This window comes from Sturnira hondurensis, unplaced genomic scaffold (assembly GCF_014824575.4).
Source record: "Sturnira hondurensis isolate 20B ecotype Veracruz unplaced genomic scaffold, ASM1482457v3 Scaffold0021795, whole genome shotgun sequence".
In the NCBI taxonomy this organism is placed as follows: Eukaryota; Metazoa; Chordata; class Mammalia; order Chiroptera; family Phyllostomidae; genus Sturnira; species Sturnira hondurensis.
This window is the reverse complement of record NW_028094426.1, coordinates 489,566-511,429: the sequence shown is the minus strand read 5'-3', so window position 1 is coordinate 511,429 and position 21,864 is coordinate 489,566. Positions and strand designations below refer to the sequence as shown.

Sequence of the window (21,864 nt, the reverse complement as noted above, 5' to 3'; positions counted from 1 at the left end):
TTAGCGGTTTCTTAAGACATATAAGACCTGCCTTTCCATTATTTTTGCCTTATTTGTGAAATGGTCTTGAATGTCATGGGTTCTTTCTTTCTTTTTTAGTCATCACCCAGGGAATGTTTTAAAAATTTGCTTTTAGAGAGAAACATCAATGCAAGAGGGACACATGGATTGGTTGTATGTGCCCGGGCTGGGGATCAAACCCACAGCCTAGGTGCTTGCCCTGACAGGAATCAAACTCACGTCCTTACCACTTACCAGATGACGCTCCAGCCAGTTGAGCCACACTAGCCAGGGCTCTGAGTCCTTTTCTATATTAATTAACATCAAGTTAATACTGTGACTAATGTTGATCAGACTTGGAAATTTTGTAAATAGGCATCCTGTCCCACCTAGATACCATTATTAATTATTATAAATTTCTTCTTTTATCATAAAAATTTAGGCTATTCCTTTGTCTCTTTCCTTCATAATAATATTGTCTCTCCAAATTGACCTGAACAAGGCTTGACCTGTTCTGATGGGGTTGAATGTTTTTCCAAATCTTCCTTTATCTGAGCTTATTAAGCAGGTTTTTACTTCTAGTAATAATGCTTGAAGAGTGATTACATAGTAGTATCTGTAAAGAATATAATTTTTGTAACTCTTCCAGTTAATATAATAGATCACTTTTGTGGATCTTAATCTTTCATTATTCCAGTGAACTGAATTGTCATCAAGGTCTATCTGGATTTAGGCATTTGCAGTTTTAGATATTGCCTGAAAAGCATTAGACTATAGTTAGACTGTAGGAAAAAAATGGAATGTGTGTTACACACTTATTTTTATTCATTTTTTATTGGCCACCAATATTCCAGTTATTGAAAGGATGTGTACCATAGTTCTAAAGGCAGAAAAGATAAACTGCTAAAATTTTTCTCCCACTCATTTAATTTTCTAATTCCAAATTGAAGATATATATTACAAAAAACTTGCCTGTTTGAGAGGATATAAGAGAGGAATGTTTATACCTTTCTCTCAACTGTAAAACACAGACTTTGTGGAAGGAAAGCAGAGATGTAAGAACCAGTGACATTTGGGAGAATGACATTTTAAGATGTCTGTCACATTTCTAATTAGTATACAACCCCACATCCAAATAGAAGGCTGGTTTTGATTTTAGCCTTAAGGTCTAGTTAATCAGCTTTGGGGAATCTTGTTATATGAGAATATATACTTTATACCAAAGATAAATTATTAGAGAATAGAATGATTTTCCCTAGTATTTTTGAAATAACTTATTTTTGACAAGGTAATATGTATGCACTATGTAATTAAAAAGACATGCAGGTACACATAGTAAAAATTAGATTTTGCTCGCATTGCTATCTGGGTATTAGTTCCCTCTAACTTCCCAGGCTCTATCTTTTCCAAATGAGAGATAAGTTACTGAAATTTGTCATATCTCCAATTTGTAATCAGTTGACTTTCAAATTGCTTTATAGCAATGAGAAAGGAATTCCATTTGAGGAATATTCCATATACAGTGTGATTTAGTCCATGTAGTCAAAAACACAAATATAAGGTTCATCCTATCTTGATGTTTAGTAGGATATTCATGTAGCCAACATGTTTTGGTAACTAAACCATTGTAACAACCTAATGTGAGTTAACGCCCAGCCAGAAGCACCACTTTGTGCCATCTTATAATAGTGAAGTACGCATACCAGTTGGTGTAGTAATAATTCCTCCAAGCCACTTGGATGACTTTGTCCTTTCCCCTGGGGCTTTCCCCTGACCCCACACAGTCAAACTCAAGCTGGCACTGCAGGTGGCCTCTGGCACCTGCTCCAGTCCAGGGGATGGCACTTCTTATTTTTTGGTGACCAGTCCAATGGATTTTAAATATTTTTACATGTTACTCTGAATATTATAACTTCTGTAATATATTAACTTTTATCTGGAGGAGAGCCCAGTTGAAGTATCTTATGTTGTCATAAAAGTTCACAGTGTTATTTTCTTCATGATCAAAAAAATAAAGGAAATTTTAATATTTGTCAATGTGGCTTTTAATAAACTTGATTTAAATGAAACCTAATTTTTCCCCCATGTCTTTTCAGTGTGAAAAAAATCTTTCTAATCTTTGAGATGTCTGTCTGATGAATGAACCTCAGTTAATTTGGAGGAAAAGTTTTCATTTTAATGGTCTTAAATCTAGTAATTTAAAAGATAATGTTGGTCTTTACTTAAAGCCACAGAGCATGAGTTTCATTTATCATGAAGAAGTGAGGAACTTAGCTCTCAGAAATCAGCAAATGGCCCTTGCTGGTGTAGCTCAGTGGATTGAGCACGGGCCTGTGAACCACAGGATCGAGGTTTGATTCCCAGTCAGGGCACATGCCTGGGTTGTGGGCCAGTTCCCAGCAGGGGACTCACGAGAGGCAACCATACATTGATATTTCTCTCCCTCTCTCCTTCCCTTCCCCTCTAAAGATAAATAAATAAAATCTTAAAAAAATAGATTTAAAAAGTCAGCAAATGTCTAGAACAATCCCAGTTTTCAATATTATCAATATAAAAAATTAAATCAACTGTTACAATTTTACAGAATCCCTTTATTCCTTCATCAGTGGCAGAGAAGACCCTCTTTTATTCTTCCCATTCATTAGATAAGGGCTGTGAGACCCAGAGGGGCAGGGCCTCTGCGCGGAGGCAGAGGAGGAGTTTCAGGCAAAGCCAGGTCGCTCAAAGCTTGGTGCAGGGTTCCCTTCAACAGATTGCGCTGCCTCCTTGGAATGTTAATGCCTGTGCATGCAAGCCAAATATTTCTGCCATCCTGATGGATTTCTTTCTTTCCATGGTCTCTGATATTTCACAAAATGAGATGATGCATGGGTCTTTAGTGTTGAAAACCAGGTGTTTCTTTTAACCCTGAGAGAGATTCTGAAGAGATTGTTTTAGTTAGAATTGTTCTCTGTCTGTCTGTCCGTCTGTCTCTCTCTCTGAAACTGCTGCTCCCAACCCAGTTACAAGGAACAATATTGCGGCATCTAAGGGAGAGGCATATCCGTATGGCAGCTTTTCGGGAGTTTAAAGGATCTGGAAGGCGGACATGCAGAATCTGTGCTATGCTTAATTTTAGAAACTTCTTAATGTTAATGTGTTGTCCATGGCACAAAAGAAATTTTCCCTGGGAGAATTCTGTGGTGTTGGAGGTAACAACTCTTATGTTACTAGAATCCCTTAACAACAAGGCCAGCAGGAATGATTCCTTCAGTTCTGAACATTTTCTTTGGCCTTTGGAGCCTCCAAAACACTTTATAGCGTGGCTAGACTGTATTGAATCTCCGTGTTTAGATCTACGCCCATAATTTAACTTTTTCTTTTTGAGTATAGTGCCTCGGTACTGGAATTCAAACACATACAAAAACTGAAGATCACTGCCATTCCCAATGCTTGAGATCTGTAACAGGATACAATTTTCAGCAACCTCAATGTGACCTTGTACTTCTCCTTTTTTAAATGAGGAAAAGAGGGGAGAAATAGTTTTGAACCCATTTTTTATCATTTTAGGTCATAATTTTTTTGTTGCTTTCTAAAAAGAAATCTGGCCAAATCCATCACTATCACTCCTCAGATATCTAGAGTTTGCTCTTGACAAACATGCACCTTCATTCTTCTCAAGGGTTAAATTTATAGGGTCTGAATGTTGCTGAACTTTTGCCAGCCTTGGTAGCAGGAGACCAGGAACCTGACCTTGAATTTGGAAACAATTTTGAGTAAATGAAAGCTGTAAATCTAGATAGAAGTCTTTCCTTTCGAGAATTTTACTCCCTAGTCCTTTCACACTATTTATTTATTTATATTGACTTTATTGGGGTGGCGTTGGTTAAAAAATTATATAAATTTCAGGTGTACGTTTCTATAATACCTCATCTGTATATTGTGTTGTATGTTCACCACACCGAGTCAAGTCTCCTTCCATCACCATATCTTCCCCTTATGACCTCTCTGTCTCCCTCAGTCCACCTTTCCTTCTGGTATTCACCATGCTATTGTCTGGGTGTATAAGATTTGTTTTTTTTGCTTTTACTACTAAATTTTTCACCCTTTTCACCCAGCCCTGCAATCCTTCCTCCCCTCTGACATCTGTCAATCTGTTTTCTACCCGTGAGATACATGCAAAAAAAAAAAAGGAAGAAAGAAAAAAATTAGACCAACTTCTTACACCATCCACAAACATAAACTCAAAATGGATTAAAGATTTTTACACTATACTTTTAAATCATTTCTCAATGATATATTTTTAATTATATGATTTCTTTTTGTATCCCAACAAAGTTTTCTAAAATGTCTAAACATGTTTTTTAGAGATGGTCCAATATTTCTTTTTAACACAGCCACATCTCTATCTAAATTGGATTACTAGCTCTCTGATATATCAGTTTGTATATTTTTATGATATGTCATTTTATCAGTTTCTCCTCCCAAATTACAAATGAAAAAAGCAAATTGAAGTTTTAGACCCCTGGATTGGCAAAATATATTTTTCACTAGCCAAGAGTCCTTGAACATTAAGACAAGTTGGAAACCAAGATCAACATTCAGATCCAAATCTAGTTAGCTACCATCATTTGGACACTATTTCTTCATTTGCATGCTCTTTGTTGCCTATTTGCAATAAGATGGACAATGCAATAATGTAGAACTGAATGCTAATGGACAATGTCCAAATGAAGTGCACATTAAGTATTGCTTGCCCACTATACTCGTATCCAATATGTGCAGGGTACTTTTTTATTAGAAAATGAAAAACACTGAGTTATTTCTTACTATGATCAACTCCTTCATTACTAATGAGGATAATTGCATTATTGTTAATTCTACTTAGTAAAAAATACATTGATGACTTTTCCCAAGAAGACATATCAGCTATAAGAGAAATGCAGATCAAATCCACAATGAAATGCCACTTCACACCAGTTAGAATGGCTATTATCAATGAGACAAGGAAAAATAAGTGTTGGAGTGGATGTAGAGGAAAAGGAACCCTCATACAGTGCTGATGGATATGTAAACTTGTACAGCCATTATGGAGTACTGAGGAGCTTCTCAAATATTAAGAATAGACTCAGCAAATCCATATTTTTTGGTATCTACCTGAAACATTTGAAAACATTTACTTTCAAAGATATATATATATCCCTGTGTTCATTGTGGTATTATTCACAGTAGCCAAGATGTGGAAATAAGCAAAGTGCCCATTGATGAATGATTGGATAAAGAAAATGCATATATAGAGTGGAGCACTAGTAGGCCATAAGAAATGATGAAGTACTGCCATTTGTGACAACATGGATAGAGCTTGAGAATATTATGCTAGGTGAAGTAAGCTAGATTAAAAAGGACAAGAACCATATAGGTTTACTCATATGTGGACTATGAAACAGGGCTACAGTTGAACAAACATAACAAACTCAGACACAAATAACAGTAGGGTGGTCATCACAGGGGAAGGGAAGTAGAGGGAGGATGAGGAGGGTAAAAGGGGTCAGATACACAGTGATTGGAGGAGACTGGACTTTGGCAGGTGAGCACATAATGTGATATATAGATCATGTATTATAGCATTGTTCAACTGAAACTTGTATAATGTTATTGATCAATATCACCCAATAAAATTTTGTAAATATTCATGCATGGTACATTAATTACAAGTTTCTAACTTACGTATATATGTGTCGCCCACAGAAATCATTGTTACAAATTTTCATTCTCATGTATTCTCATATTCACAAATTGTCCATTGATGGAGAAAGTTTTGATAGCATTTGAGTACTTTTGCTACTTAGCAGCACTGTTTTAAGATGATTAAAAAAGATTATAGAAACTTCCTTGTTTAAAGCCTTAGAGGGAGCCCTGGCCAGTGTGGCCCAGTTGGTTGGAGCATTGTCTCATAAACTGAAAGGTTGAGCATTCAATTCCCAGTCAGGTCGCTTGCCTGGGTTATGGGTTTGGTCCTTGGTCAGGGCGCATGACAGAGGCAACTGACTAATGTTTCTCGCTAATATCAATGTTTCTCTGCCTCTGCTTCCCTTCCTCTCTCTAAAATCAATGAGCATGCCCTCAGGTGAGGGTTTAAGAAAACAAAAGCCTTCAGAGGGAGAGCTACTGGTCTTGTAGTCACCAAGACAAGCCTCATGTGACCAGTTTTGAATCTCACCCGGGGAAATCCCAAGGTTGTAACCAACAGCCTGCAATTTTGCATTTCTAATAAACTTCCAGAGGATGCCAGTTCTGTTTGTTCAAAGTCAACACTTTCCCTAGCAAGACCATAGGGAAAGTCCTTTGCCTGACCTCGTCTTCTGTGTTTAACCCTTCCTGGGACCTGAAGCAGAGGACCTCTAAGACTATGGCAGTACTATGAAGTTCATTGGAGTCTCCACAGACAGAGAAGCCTCAATGGGGTCTAGGAAAATTGATCATCTCAGTTCCTCAACAGTATATATGTTGTGGAGTGAAATCAGAAGAATGGCAGTGTGAGAGATCCCCTTGGTCTCTCCCCTTGAAGTTTCGACAGTTTGAAGAGATAGAATTCAACAAAGGATTCCATATTCAACACAGAAACACACCTGAGAGATCCACTCATTGAATTATATAAAGTGGGCGAGTGGGAGCAAGCAGGAGATGAGAAGGAGAAACTGTGAGATGAGCCATGTATGCAACCCTGCAGCCAGGAGTTCACAGTGGGGCTGAGGCCAGAGATGAAAGAAATCAGGTTGTGGCTGGAACTCTCCTCAGCAGGGAGCAGCAGAGAGATTCGATGGGCGTTCTTGCAGGAGTGGGCAGTACGCACTGTGGCTGAGCCCAGTGACCTGGGCAGGGACAGAGCACAGAGGTACAGCTGTTGTAGTCCAGCAGTTGGCATCCCAGACAGAGAAACAAAGCCACTGAGTCTGACCACTCCTTAACCTCCCTGAGCTTGCCTCCCTTCACCTTTGATGTTGGGTTGCAGAGTACATTATTTACAAATCTGAAAACTGGTACTGTAGAATCTTCTTTTCCCTGAGCAAAGGGCACACTGTGTGACTGGTCCCGGGATCTGGGGCATAGGATGCCCTCCATTATCTGGAGGGCAAAGCAACTTAGAAGGCAGCTGGGTTAACCCAGCCCATCTCACCCCCATGCATAATTGCTGCACTGATGGCAGTGTCTGCATGTAGGGGATGGAACTGGAATGTTACAGATTTGAAGCCCCATGACCCACTACATGCTGGAACTGGGGTGACTGGATCACCTCCCTGTTTTCCACCGGCCTATGGAGATCTAAAAAGCTAGAGAAGTGCAAGAGAAGTCTAAAAAGTTTGTGATTCAGGCATGGCTGAATACTGTGTTCTTTTTGTCCACAGTTTACACAGCCAGACACCATGCAAAAGAAAGGTCTTCCTTTTCAAAGTAGCTGTGATGGTATGCCAAGTGTCTTCATAGTATATCATTACTAAAAGTGGATACAAGTAAAAAAATAAACTAAATAAAAACTTTGTGATTCAGGGCTACTAAAAATAATAGTAAGCCTTGTTCGTATCAGTCTACTAGAGAAGTGCTACTCATGTGTAGATGCCTAGACAGAGAAGGAATCCATTAAATACTATGAATAACCAAGGTAGCAAGGCAGCTCAGAAAGAAAATAGAAAATCTGCAGAAAACAAACTTAAAAACATGAAAATATGTGATTTAAATGACAGAAAATTCAATGTTGACGTTCTGAAAAACTCAGTGAGGTGCGAGAAAATACAAATAGGCAGTTTAATGAACTCAGAAAACAAATCGACAAAGAAAATAAGTACTTTACCAAAGAGATTGAAACTTTAAAAAAGAACCAGACAGAAATCCTGGAGATGAAAAACCAATAAAAAAGATCAAGAATTGACTGGAGAGTACAAGAAATAGAGCAGACCAGATGGAGGAGAGGATTAGCGATATCAAAGATAAAAATCTAGAAATGACACAGAGGGAAGAAGAAAAAGACATGAGCATAAAAAAATTAAAGAACTATACAAGAACTATGTGACTCCATCAGAAAGCAACATAGGAATACCAGATATGCCAGAAGAAGAAAAAGAGAAGGGAATGGAGAGCCTATTCAAACAAATAGTTGATGAGGACTTCCAAAATCTAAGAAAAGAGCTAGATCCTTGAATCCAAGAAGCAAACAAAACACACAATTACCTCAGCTCAAAAAGGCCTTCTCCAAGGTACAATGTATTATAACTGTCAAAAACTTAGGGACAAAGAAACAGTTCTCAAGGCAGTCAGGGAAAAGAAGAAGATAAAGAACAGAGTAAAGGAAAGCCCGTTAGGTAATCTTCAGACTTCTCAGCAGAAACTCGACAAGCTAGAAGAGAGTGGGACCAAATATTCCAACTACTGAAAGAGAGAAATTGCCAACCAAGAATAATGCATTCAATAAAGTTGTCCTTTAGATATGAAGGAGAAGTAAAGACTTTTCCCAGACATACAGATGCCGAGGGGATTTATCATGGGAAGATCTGCACTGCAGGAAACACTCAAGGGGTGGTTCTATCTGAAACAAAGAACAGAAGGTCACAAAACTGTGAGTGAGATCTCCAGTACATTTACAGCATAAACTGGGATGATTTATGATGGTGAGAACATAAAATGGGAGGTAGTAAAGGTCAGAATTTCCAGAGGAGGGTTGATATCAGGTGCATTCAAAAGAAAGAGGACTATTCTATATATTCAACTTTTTTTCTCATTAACCTAATGGTAACCACATGCAAAAAGCTCCAAACTGAGATGCATAACTTAAAAAAGAGGAAACAGAGCGCAGAGGTATGAAATACCACCAAACGAAAAACAGACAGAAATACAAAGGGAAATAATCAATGGAGGCACCAAACTACCAGAAAACAAAAGGTAAAATGGCTGTAGGAAATCCTCATACATCAATAATCACCCTAAATGTTAATAGATTCAATTCGTCGGTAAAAAGGCACAGAGTAACAGTAATCATAAAACAAAACCCAACCATATGCTGCCTTCAGGAGACACATCTCAGCTGCAAAGACAAAGGGACTCGGAGTGAGAGGGTGAAAAACAATCTTTTAAGCAAACAGCATCCACAAAAAAGCAGGTGTAGCCATACTTACATCTTACAAAATAGATCTCAAGATAACAAAGGTAAAAAGAGACAAAGATGGACATTTTATAATGATAAAGAGACCACTACATCAAGAAGACGTAACACTTCTCAATATATATACATGCACACCCCCAATCAGGGATCAAAATACTTAAAATACTTAAAGCAACTGCCAGCACAACTAAAGGGAGAAACTGACAAAAGCACAATCATGGTTGGGGACCTAAATACTGCATTGACAGCTCTAGACAGAAAATTAGTAAATATCAGCCTTGCCCTGGCCAGGTGACTCAGTTCGTTGGAGTGTCATCCCATACACTAAAATGCAGGTTTGATTGCTAGTCAGAGCACATACCTAGATTGTGAGTTCAATTCCCAGTTGGAGCTTGTACAGCAGGCAACTGATTGATGTTTCTCTCTTCCTTTTGCTCTAAAATCAATAAACATACCCTTTGGTGAGGATTAGAAAACAATAAAATATTGGCCCTAAATGACACATTAGACTCGATGGACCTAATTGATATTTACACACTTGCATCCCAAGACATCAGATTATATATTCCTCTCAAGTGCACATGGAACATCCTGAAAGATAACCATATGTTGGGTCACAAAACTAGCCTCAACAAATGCAAGAAGATTGAAATCATGACAAGCATATTCTCTGACCACAGTGCTTTAAATTAGAAAGAAACTGCAAAAATGAATTTAAAAAACCAGAAATACATGGAGGTTAAGAAACATTACTACATAGAGACAAAGAGGATGACAATACAATGTATCAAAACTTCTGGGGTGCTGCAAAAGCAGTAATAAGTTGGAAGTTTACATCTTACAGGTCTATCTCAAGAAAGAAGAGAGAAACCACGTAAACAACATTACCTAATGTTAAAGAATTAGAAAAAGAAGATCAAAAGCAAACCAAAGTCAGCAGAACAAAGGAAATAATAAAAATTAGAGCAGAATTGAATGAAATAAGAGAACAAAAAGACTAGACAAAGAACTATATGACAGAGAACAAAAAGACTAGACAAAGAACTATATAAGACAAAGAACTATATAACAAAGACTTCATTCTTTGAAAAGACTGATACAATTGACAAACCACTAGCTAGACTCACTAAGAAAAAAAAGAGGAAAAGACTCATATAAACAAAATCAGAAGTGAAAGAGAAGTTACCACAGACACCACAGACATGCAAAGGATCCACTAGAGTACTATGAAATAGTATATGCCACCAAATTCAATAACCTAAAAGAGATGGTAAGTACCTAGAAATATACAACCTTCCTATCCAGAATCATGAAGAAGTGGGAAATCTAAATACACCAATAAACAGTGAGGAAATTGAAACTACCATCAAAAACCTCCCCCAAAATAAGTCTAGGACCAGATGGCTTCACTGGTGAATTCTACCAAAATATTCAAAGAAGATTTGGTAACTGTCCTTCTCAAACTCTTCCAAAAAAGCTGAAGGAGAGGCAGTACTTCCTAATACATTTTATGAAGCTAACATAACCTTGGTATCAAAACCCAGGAAGGATAACACACAAAAAGAGAACTACAGACTAATACTTCTGATGAATACAGATGTAATTCATTGAATACAACAACACATTAAACAAATAATACATCATGAGCAAGTGGTTTTCATCCCAGGGATGCAAGGATGGTTTAACCTATGCAAATTGATCACATTAAGAAGAAAAGGATCAAAATCATATGATCTTATCAGTAGATGTAGAAAAAGCATTTGGTAAGACAGAACAATCATTTATGATTAAAACAGTCAATAAAATGGCATACAGGGAAAATGCCTGAGCATAATAAAGGTCATATATGACAAACCCACAGCTAATATATTCAATGGTGAAAAACAAACCCATTTCTCTAAAATCTAGAACAAGACAAGAATGTCCACTCTCACCACTATTACCCAACATAGCTCTTTAAGTCCTAGCCAGCGCAGTCAGGCAAGAGAAGAAAATGAAAGGCATCAAAATTGGGGATAAAGAAGCAAAAGTGCCATTTTGTGCAGATGACATGATTCTGTATATAGAAAATCCTAAAGACTCTGCCGGAAAAACTATTAGAAACAATGAATAAATGCAGTCAAGTTGCAGGATACAAAATCAATACACAAAACCATTGTTTTTGTGTGTGCTAACTATGAAATTTCGGAAATAGGAATCAAGAAAAATTCCTTTTGCAAGCGTAACCAAAAAATTAAAATATTTAGGAATATACTTAGCAAAAGATGTGAAGGACCTATATACCAAAAACTACAAAGTATTTTTAAAATAGATTGTAAAAGACACAACAAAATGCAAAGATATCCCATGTTCATGGATTGGAAGAATCAACATAGTTAATATGACCATATAACCAAAGCAGTATACAGATTTAATGAATTCCTAGTTAAAATCCCAATGCCACTTTTTAAAGAAATACAAGAAAAAATCATCAGACTTGTATAGTACCACAAAAGACCCAGAATAGCCAAGGCAATCCTGAGAAAAAAGAACAAACAATCCAATTTATAAAATGGGCAGAGGACCTGAACAGACACTTCTCCCAAGAAGACATACAAATGGGCAACAGATATATGAAAAGATATTCAACTTTATTAGCTGTTAGGAAAATGCAGATTAAAACTGTGTGACACCACCTCACGGCTATTATAATCACTATTATCAACAAGACTTGTAACAACAAATGTCAGAGAGATTGTGGAGAAAAAGGAACCCTATTCACTGCTGGTGGGAATGTAGACTGAGTCAGCCACTATGGATAATAATATGGTGGTTTCTCAAAAAGTTAAGAATAGCCCTGGTTGGGTAACTTACTTGGTTAGTGTTTTCCTGATATATCAAGGTTATGGGTTCAATCTCTGGTCAGGACACATAAAAGAACTAATGAATGAATGCACCAGTAAGTGAAACAACAAATTGTTGTCTTTCTCTCAATCTCCCTCTCTCCCCTCCCTCTCTCCCCTCCCTCACCCTCTCTTCTCCACCACTTCTCTCCCCTTTCCTCTCTCTCAAAATTAAAAAAAAAAAGAACAGAGTTGTCGTATGACCCAAAAACCCCTCTTTTGAGTAGCTACCCAAAAAACTCAAAACCATTTATTCACAAAGATACAGCCTTCAGGGGTTTCTCATTGCAATTGGGAAAGAGTTAAAATGAGTTTCTGTTGTTCTGCACGATCCTGGTCCTCCATCTTCTTTCCTTATCTCTAATTTACTTTCTTGCATAGGGCTGAGCAAGACCACTGACCCGGTGACAAGAAGTTTGACCTGTTGAAGGCTGAAAAGAAGTCTGTTGTAGCTATAGTATCTGATGGAATTCCCTGGTTCATTTGATCTATAATGGCCTCTTCTAGTTTTTGAGCTCACCAACCTTATTCCCACTGTGAGACTTTGTACTTTTGCCTGTGATAGACATGTTCTCCCAGACTTTTTATATGGCTGAGGTTGTTTTTTACAAAGAGTTGCGAGTTGACATCTCAACTCTGCAGTTCTCCAGAAAACTTTCTTGACTATCCTCTTCGAAAAATTTCTCCTCCACTATGCTTTTTCTTTTTGTTCCTTCTTATTTCTTACATAGCATGTATTGCCATCAGAAATGGATTGTTTATTGTCTATCTTGCAGACTTTCTTGCCCTCAACCTCCCCTTGGCATGATGCAAACTCAGGAGAGGCTAGTGTCTGATTTGTTCAAGTCTGTCTCCCCAGTATCCAGAACGGTGCCTGGAATAAAGTGTGCATTTAGTAAACATTAGCTAAATAATAGAAGAATGAATAAATAATTAAGAGACTATAAAAATCAAATAAGTGATTAATACATGAAGAGAAATCTGCTTTACTGGCTTGTAATGACTAAGACACACAGGGAACCAAATGGGTGGATCTGAATTCAGTTATTTGTTCCGTTGAGTCTTTTAGTTTGATTTTGGGCACTCTTCTTAAACCCAGTGTCTCTTTACTTGCAAAATAGGTATATAAAGCTCATGGGAAAAATGGTTGAATGATTTAGTGAATTATTTGTCAAGTATAACTTAGAGGATTCATAGGTACATTTTGTGTGTGATTTATAAAGAAATCTAGTTACTGTTGTCTAAAATTAGCTACAAAGTGTGCTTCAAGGTTATACACTAAATACCAGCATGATGTTCACATTCCAGAGACCATCTCATTCCTTAGACATGTCTGCTTTACCAAATTGGACAAGTCATTTAATATGATAAGGTTGGAATCAGATCTGTAAGAACTGGGGTATTTCAAGGGAGGAAGAACAAGTGTGTTTGTTTGGACAGCAGAGTAGTTGGGGTTGCAGTGGTCTGCTGTGGCTCCACATCTCTGCTCATTTAAGTTCCAGCATATATTGGTTTGGGTAGTTTTTGACCTAATATCTTTTTCTTTACGTTTAATAATTGTAGAATTCATGACATACTGTCCCTTCCATTGAGTTTGTAGTCTTTCACATGCTTTATTTTATTTACCCAAAATTTATCTTGCATAGGCATTTCTAGTCTAAGGTTGAAATCCCTGGTAGGGATTAAATATACTTAGGAACAAATTTGGTAACTGAACTTGGCAGTTATAATTTGAAGCCTAATGAACTTTTCAGTGAATATTGGTACCATTCATACTATGATTTAAAAATATTAATCTTAATACAAAAATCATTACTCACTAAATAGCTGTTGTATTGTGTCTACAATGTACAAGGAAATTTTGCGTTCCTTTAGTGTAGGTTCCTCCACTAAAGAACTCTGCAGTCTTATTCACATCTGTAAAACTATTGTTAAAGAAGTATGGGAACTAGTTTGCCTGAAGTTCAATAAATTAAATTGCCTGGGATGATACAGAAAATCTCTGATAGAGCTGTGGCTAAAACCTAAGCATGTTGAGAATCAACAACATTCCCAGCCTTTGGTAACATTTTTTTTATCATACAATGTTTGCCTACACCTTTATTTTTGTGTCTCCCTACGTTGTGAGTCTTAATGCTTTGTATTTGTCGAAAATAGTTTAAAAGGTCATGTGAAGGAAATAAGTCTTTATATATTTTTCTATATTTTGTATAAGCCCACACGAAGGCTTCCTTGTATCTTTGGTATTTGTAGAAAAATAAACAACTTGCAGGGAAATGTTAAGATCAATGTTTATTTTTATATTCACAACATATGGGAAATGTAAAGACAATTAGTATGGTATATTACATTGGAAAATAAACATTCAATGTTATAATGGTAGATGAAGCTGTACAAGCAGGTAGCTAGTGCCAGATGTGTATTTGTAAGTGTGTGTAATGGTTAGTACTCTAGTTGTGGAGGTCATTTTTGCAGGTCGCCTCCTTTGTTTGGAGCAGGGCACTGATAATCCCACTGTTGAATCATCCAGGGCACATTTTCAAACTGCCTTTTTATCACATACATCTCTTTTAATATTTGGCACCTGCCTACCTTTGTACTTTCCTGTATTACTATTTGCTTCCACTCTTAATTCAAGCTATTGTTTTTCTTTCTTTTTATTTTTTAATCATCTCTCTATGATATGTTTTTATTGATTTTTGAGAGAGCGGAAGGTGGCGGGGGAGAGAGAGAGAGAAAGAAAGGAGGGAGGGAGAGAGAAATGTGTATGTGAAAGTGAAACATTAATTGGTCGTCTTCCATACACATCCTGACTAGTGACCAAGCGTGCAACCTAGACGTGTGCCCTGACCGGGAATTGAATCTGCAACATTTTGGTGTTGGGACAGTGCCCCAGCCAACTTAGCCACCTGGCCAGGGCTCAAGCTGTTCTTACCTATTTAATGTTTTCTGTGTATAGCAGTGAGTCTTACAGGTAGGCTTTGGGCACCATTTCTTTCTCTGATACACACCTTGCATATACCTATGGTATGTGGTTATCTAGAGATTATTTTTCTTTAACAATCGAAAGAACTTAGTAAGAACAGACTTGAAAAAATATTCATGTTCTCAGGTACCTTTGAATAGTTCTCTTTGAATAGTTCTCAAAGATACCTTAAGGTATCTTTGGTAGATGGGTGAATTTAAATAACTGAGTGTGGCTAAGAAGAGAGGTTTGAACTATATGAAAGGCTGTTTCCTAGTGCATAGCTTTTCTCCGTGCTCCATAACCACAGCATTGGTTCTTCCTTAACTTACTACCCTATAGTGCTTGCCGCCTGGAAATTTGGAAGAAAACAAATATATGATGTACACATCAATTGCTAGAGGAAAAACATACTATTCAATAGTGTTCCTTAATTACAATGAATAAATATTTTATTTTATGGACTTACTCATCCCACCAAAGAATATAATCTACTAAAAATCACAGTTGGGTATTTAAACTATGGGATTCTTTAGAACAATTGGCAAATACAGAAGTGAAAACAGTTCTTAGAATTAAGCAAAACAACTGTCATATCCCAAGTCTACAAAAAGTGACCTTTTTCTCTCTATAAAAGATCCAAGGAAATTGTGTATAATTATACCATTCTTTAAATTTTCTGAAGTCCAACAAATAGCATGTTATATTTTGCCACATGTGAATTAGAGCTTTGCATTGTCTAGTCACTATTTAAGAGGTTACATTTTGGTGCCTTATATAAATGAATTATTATGGAATCTATAGAGGACAAACTGTACATGAAGGGGTAAAGCAGTTCTATTAAGCAGTTTTCATATTTTCGTTAAACCCCACTCTGAGGTCTGCTTTCCTTTACTACTTGCTAGTAATTCTGCAGCTTCAGAGTGATGCCTATTGAATTATAGGAGTAGTGGTATCATCAGACAGTCTTACATTTGCAAGCAAAAGTTAATTATCTGAAAATTTGAGGCTTATCCAGAGGTTTAAAAAATATTTTATCTTAGTTTTATTTAATACATGCATATTTATTTAGCTTCTTAATGCATGTTGTTTCCAACCAAGTAAATCTATTTTCATAACATTATTTAAGAGATTTGGCTTATTTCTCTCTTTTGGTAAATGTGCCAAATGTCTGTTTTCTATAAGACACATGTCTGTTTCAACTTACTATTTTGTATGAGTAGTTTATTATCCAGATAGACCTTCAAAAATAGAATATTTGCTTAAGAGTTCTTATATATATGGTCGAGTACATATTTTAGAATGATTTGGGGTTTATAAATAGCATGTAAGATAATATTGGGAACATGTTAAGTATAACATATAATGCTTTTAAAAAGGAAGGGGAAAAGGAACAATAATATTCCAAGCATCTCCAATAAGGGAGTGAGTGGGTAGAACATCTTCAAATACTGATTTGGCTTCCCTCAGAATAGTGCTAATGTCCTTGTATTTAGCCGACTGAGGCTCCAGCCTTTACATTACCTGTTTAAGTTTGTCCAGTCTCCCAAGTTTTATTACTTTTTACAAATACTGCCTTGAGATTCCAACTGATTTCCACGTGTTGACTTATACCTTTCCACATTATGGGTGTGAATTTCCTGGGGGGCAGTTCTTTTATGTCTGGAATTCCTCAGAGTTTCCATCTGCTTTTACTTGACTTGTGGTCTTGAAGATCATGCTTGGCCCGTGAGATGTTACAGTGTGCCGAGAGGATGTAGAGTTTTGTCAGCCCGTGAAATATGTCTGGGGTTTTCTCTTTCTTCTCTTTTTTCAGAAGCTTTCATACACTCCTCATCCTGTGTGGTCTTCACTTAACTGAATTTATATTTAACAGAGCTACTCACTCTCTTTATCATCTTCTATGACTTGGTCTTTTTTAAGGAGAGGTGTGTGGAAGGAACATCTGGCCAAAAAAACTATAGTCTCGGTAATAAGAAAACTTAAAGCCCAAAGCTTAAAGAACAGTTATGTATGAATGTGCTTTAATATTCACAAATGTGTATTTTCTAATATGGAAGAGGATCACATTTCACATGTGTATGACTCTCAAAAAATTCTCACGCCAACAGTGGACTCCAAGTTTGTCTATGATCCAAATAACTCTTTTCTGTTTGTTTTTAGGCACTACTACAGTCTTCAGTTAAGCAACAAGTAGAAGCTATTGAAAAACAGTACGTTTCTGCAATCGAGAAACAAGCACACAAGTGTGAAGAGTTGCTAAATGCTCAGGTGAAAAACTGCACATCCATTATATATTTATACTTTTCTTCTGCCTCTCCTCCCCTGAGCGCTTTACAACTATTTATTCAGTTTCGTACCATTTACTTTCCATGGTGTATTTTGGAGAAAAAAATATGCTTATGTAAACCCAGTGTTAGAGTTTGGGAATTTTATGATAGACTAAAAATAGGGCTGAAGGGCTAAAATGTGTAGGATGTCCTTAAATTAATAATTCTTATGTTAGTTTCTGGGTTATAGTATTATTGTATTAACCAAATAAGAGAAGCAAATAGAAGATTATAAATGTGTTATAGCATGTGTAATTATTTTAGTGTTGTAAGACTTATAAATAATTTTTGAATTTTTAGAAGTATTTATGCTTGAGTTACCATTTGTTGCATATTTGGCATTGATTTCTATTTGAGTTTTTCCACTGAATTTTTTTAATTTTCTTGATTCAGTGTCTTAGAAGGCATTACAGACATGACTAGCTGATTTACAGTAAACCATCACTTAAAGGGCGTTTATGGATGTGCTGTAATGTAAATAATAATGCAGGAAATTCTCAGCAACACTTCTGAATAACAAAACTTGGTAGGCAAAAATAAAATCAATTTTTTTTAAAGGACCTATTTGGTATCATGGGAAGAAAATAAACTGAGAATTAGGGATAGAATTTATGTGTTTATTTATTTTTAAAGTGAGGGGAAGAGAGGGAGAAGGAGAGAAATGTCAGTGTGTAAGAGAAACACTGTTTGATTACCTCTTGTACGCCCCCAACTGGGGACCTGGCCCACAACCCAGGCATGTGCCCTGATTGGGAATCAAACCAGTGACCCTTTGGTTTGCAGGCCAGCACCCAACCCACTGAGCCACTGTAGCCAGGGCATTAAGTGAAGATTTATAAATATGTCACTGCATCCCCAAGATAGGGGGCAGTTCTATTCAATATTTTGATGTCATTTCGATAAATGGCTTGAAAGAGGAAATGCACAAGGAATTTTATAAATTTGATCTAACAGTTCAACTCTTTTGGGTGGTGGAATATTAGGTTGTCTCAGGTATGAAGTTGTGTGACTTTATAACAGAAAAATCAGAGAAAAATTAAGGTCACAGAACTGTGAAAACAGCATAAGGTATGTATTAGCCAGGACAGGCTAGATTATGCCCTGAACTCTCTGGCTTCAGATAATGGGGTTTATATCTCATTCATGCCAAACATTCACTGAGGATTATCTTGGGGCTCGGTCTTATACTGTCCTAAGCCTAGGAAATAGCTTGATGGTGTCATTCCTACGTAAAACATGACCTGTTATTGCTGCATAGTGAAAACAAGCCCAGTCAGATTTCCTACCAGTAATTCAGGATTCTGGACTAGAAGTGACACTTCCATTCCCAACTGTATTCACAATGCCTCGTCCCTTCCACCTGTCATAATGGGGCCAACTAGTGAGATCCTACCAGGAGCCTTAAAGGGAGAGAGCAGGGAATATTTGATAAACAGCACTAATACAGCACAGTTCCGCCCTTTTGATCACAAAATACTCAGCCTCCATCTCACAGGCAAATTTGCTTATCCTGTTGCTGTGAGTGAAAATTTGAAAGATCTAGTCAGCTACTGCCTCAGACTCCAAAGTCCAGATTTCTGGGTGGTAGGTGGTGAGTGATGTGCTGCAGTTTCTATATTATCGGGCCCACATATATAGTTCTTCTTGACCTGAAGAACTAGAAACTAAAATACATGTTGTTTACCTTCAGCAAATCTAATATACAGTGGTGAGGCAAAGGTAGGGTGTGTGATCACTCAGTAGCAAATACTGAAAATCAGAGATGCACAGCTATCATTCGTGAGTAGCAATTCTAAAATTCCAATGGACAGATGAAATGAGAATCTCTGCTATGGCGACAGGATGGCTCTTTGATTTCCCATGATTTTCTTTTCAGGGTTTAGGAACAGGGTTTCTAGTCCATTGTTCTTTATGATCTTGTAGGTTTAAAATTTTTTGGTATCTTTGTTGGCTATATGTAATGTAGTATTAGAGAATAAACCATTTTTCTGTCTGCTTTCTGTCTACAGAAAATTGGGAGCCATGAGTCATTTTAGGTAGCAAATGGTCACAGTTCTAGGGAATGGTGCTTTTACCTTCTTATCTGTTGATTGCAATCAGCTTCATTTAGCAATGGCAGACCAAACCCGCAGCTGTTTCAGAGACCTACTCCCTAGATCAAATGTGTATATATGCTTTCCACCCTTATGCTTGTCCGTGTCTCTCTCTTTTCCTGGTTAAAAATAACTTTATTTATCAAATCTGGTTTAAAGAAGTCCCAATGATCTCCTTCCCCCAAAGTATTTAGTCCAAATGAAAGTATATATAGTACATACAATCACAGCCTTTTTGGGTATTTGCTTGGAAACACCTTCACCGATTGAGTTAACAGTGAGTATGGCTAACATACACTTGGGTTTTTTTTTCCTTTATTTTTATTGTTGACACTTTTACAGATGTCCCCCTTCTCTCTCGCATTGCCCTCCTCTACCCAGCACCCCCCTCCTTCCCTCTAGCCATCACCTCACCGTTGTCCGTGTCTGTGTGTGACTCATACGTGCTCTTCGGCTACTCCCTTCACTTTCTTTCCTCTAGTCCCGCCCTCCCCCTTCCCTCTGAGACCTATGAGTCTGTTCATATATCCTTGCATCTGTTTCTATTTTGTTCATCAGTTTATTTTGTTCATTAAATTTCACATATAAGTAAGGTCAATAGGGTATTTGTGTTTCTCTGACTGGTTTATTGCACTTAGCACAATACTCTCCAGGTCTAACCATTCTGTCACAAAAGGTAAGATTTTTCTCCTTTCTATAGCTGCATAGCATACCATTGGCTTGAATACTTGTGGCAAAGCTAAATTCAGTTGGTCTTTGTTCCTCCAAGGTTTTCTCAGTTGTTTCTTTTATTAATTGAAGTTGGGAAGATGATCATCTCTGCAAATCTCAATTTTATGAACTTTTTTATCACTTGTAATTTATTGCTTATAAATTATCTTTTTCTTGTGAATTCAGTGCTAAACCTGTCATTTAAAAAAATATTCAATATTCTTGTTAAATATAACCAACACTAGAGCTAATAAATGAGTTCAGCAAAGCTGTGGGTTAAAAGATTAACACATAAAAATCAGTAGTGCTTCCATACACCTGCAATGAACCAATCAAAAAAGAAGTTAAGAAAGCAGTTCAAATTAAAATAGCAACTTAAAAAATTAAATACATAGCAATAAATTTAACTAACAGGGTAAAAGACTTGTACACTGAAAACTACAAAACATTGCTGAAATAAATTAAAGATGACCTAAATAAATGGAAAGTCCTCCCATGCCCATCAATTAGAAATATTTGGTGGCAAGCATTCAGGTCTTCCACAGGACATGTAGAGAACCATAGGCAGCTTAATATGATGAGTGCTATTTAAAAAACCAAACACTAAAAGGGGATATTGTTAATAGGTAAAGCCATGTAAAGTGTAGAAATGGTTACCCCAAGCTTTTTATTTTTTCAAATCATATTTCTTGAGATGCCTTTTGAAATAACAGCTAAATGGTTCTTAGGAATAATTTAGTTTTGATGTATGTGTGTGTGTCTTTCTCTTTCATATTTTTAGTTCTCAAACTAATTTGTACTGATGGTTATGTACTAAGGTTCCTAATGTAGGGAGCCTATTCCCATTTTGTCCAGTATACACCATGCTGAAATGACTAATTTAGCACATACGTTACCTCCCTTCCCCCTAGTCCCTACCGAAGTGCCCCCCCCCAAAAGGTTAGATTTTCAGTTCTAAAGCATCAATGCATTAAGCAAGGGAAAATGAGTTTCTCATTGTTTCTTTAGCAAAGATGTCTAGAAGTTAATTATGTGAACATAACCTTTATTATTATTATTAATAGTTCAAGGCCTTGTAATATATGTTTTAAAAATTCCATGTGTACTAATTTATAGATAATAAGCAATACAAGAAGATATTCATTGAGCTTTTACTAACAAATTTTTAAACTTATAATTTGATAGTGAAACCTGTTAGGTTTTTGTGATAGTTTATTTTATGTATCAATTTTGCTAGCTGTGGTGTTTGTTTGGTCAGACTTTGGTCTAGATATTATTGTGAAGGTATTTTGTAGATTTTATTAACGTTTGTAATGAGTTGACTTTAAGTTGACCTCATCCAATCAATTAAAGGTATTAAGAGCAAATACTGTGGTTTCTTGAAAAAATAAATTCTTCTTTAATATTCTAACATAGAAGTCCTGTCAATTTCTAGCCTGCCCTAAGGAATGGCTGCTTGCTAGCTTCTACAATATCATGCACCGATTTCAATTAATCTCAGTTTCTCTCTGTCCTGCTTTCTTCTTTCTTCATCTCCGTGTATTCCATTGGTTCTGTTTCTGTGGAAAATTCTGTCTAATGTAGTCTGTAACATTTTATTTATTTTGATCATCTTTGAGATTATTGTGACTTTTTAAGGATGCTTAAGAACTTCCTCATGTTTTTCTATCCATACATACTCTATTCATCTACCCGGTTTTGGTTAACTTGTTATGTAGTCACTGAAAAGTGCAGGAAAGCTGTATTTGCA

General features: G+C 36.6%; 1 protein-coding gene and 1 non-coding gene across 3 annotated transcripts in view; both read left to right on the top strand.

Annotated features, from left to right (window-relative positions):
• CCDC91 (coiled-coil domain containing 91) overlaps window positions 1-21,864 on the top strand; it is a 290,267-nt gene that overhangs the window by 160,641 nt on the left and 107,762 nt on the right. For both annotated transcript variants that reach the window (XM_037034001.1, XM_037034002.1), the window contains one exon: window positions 17,144-17,251. In XM_037034001.1, the coding sequence (XP_036889896.1) occupies window positions 17,144-17,251 (108 nt within the window). The remainder of the gene's footprint in view (window positions 1-17,143; window positions 17,252-21,864) is intronic.
• Window positions 7,352-7,492, top strand: LOC118978522 (small nucleolar RNA SNORA15). Its single transcript, XR_005064737.1, has one exon. It is a non-coding gene; the product is annotated as a small nucleolar RNA SNORA15 (small nucleolar RNA).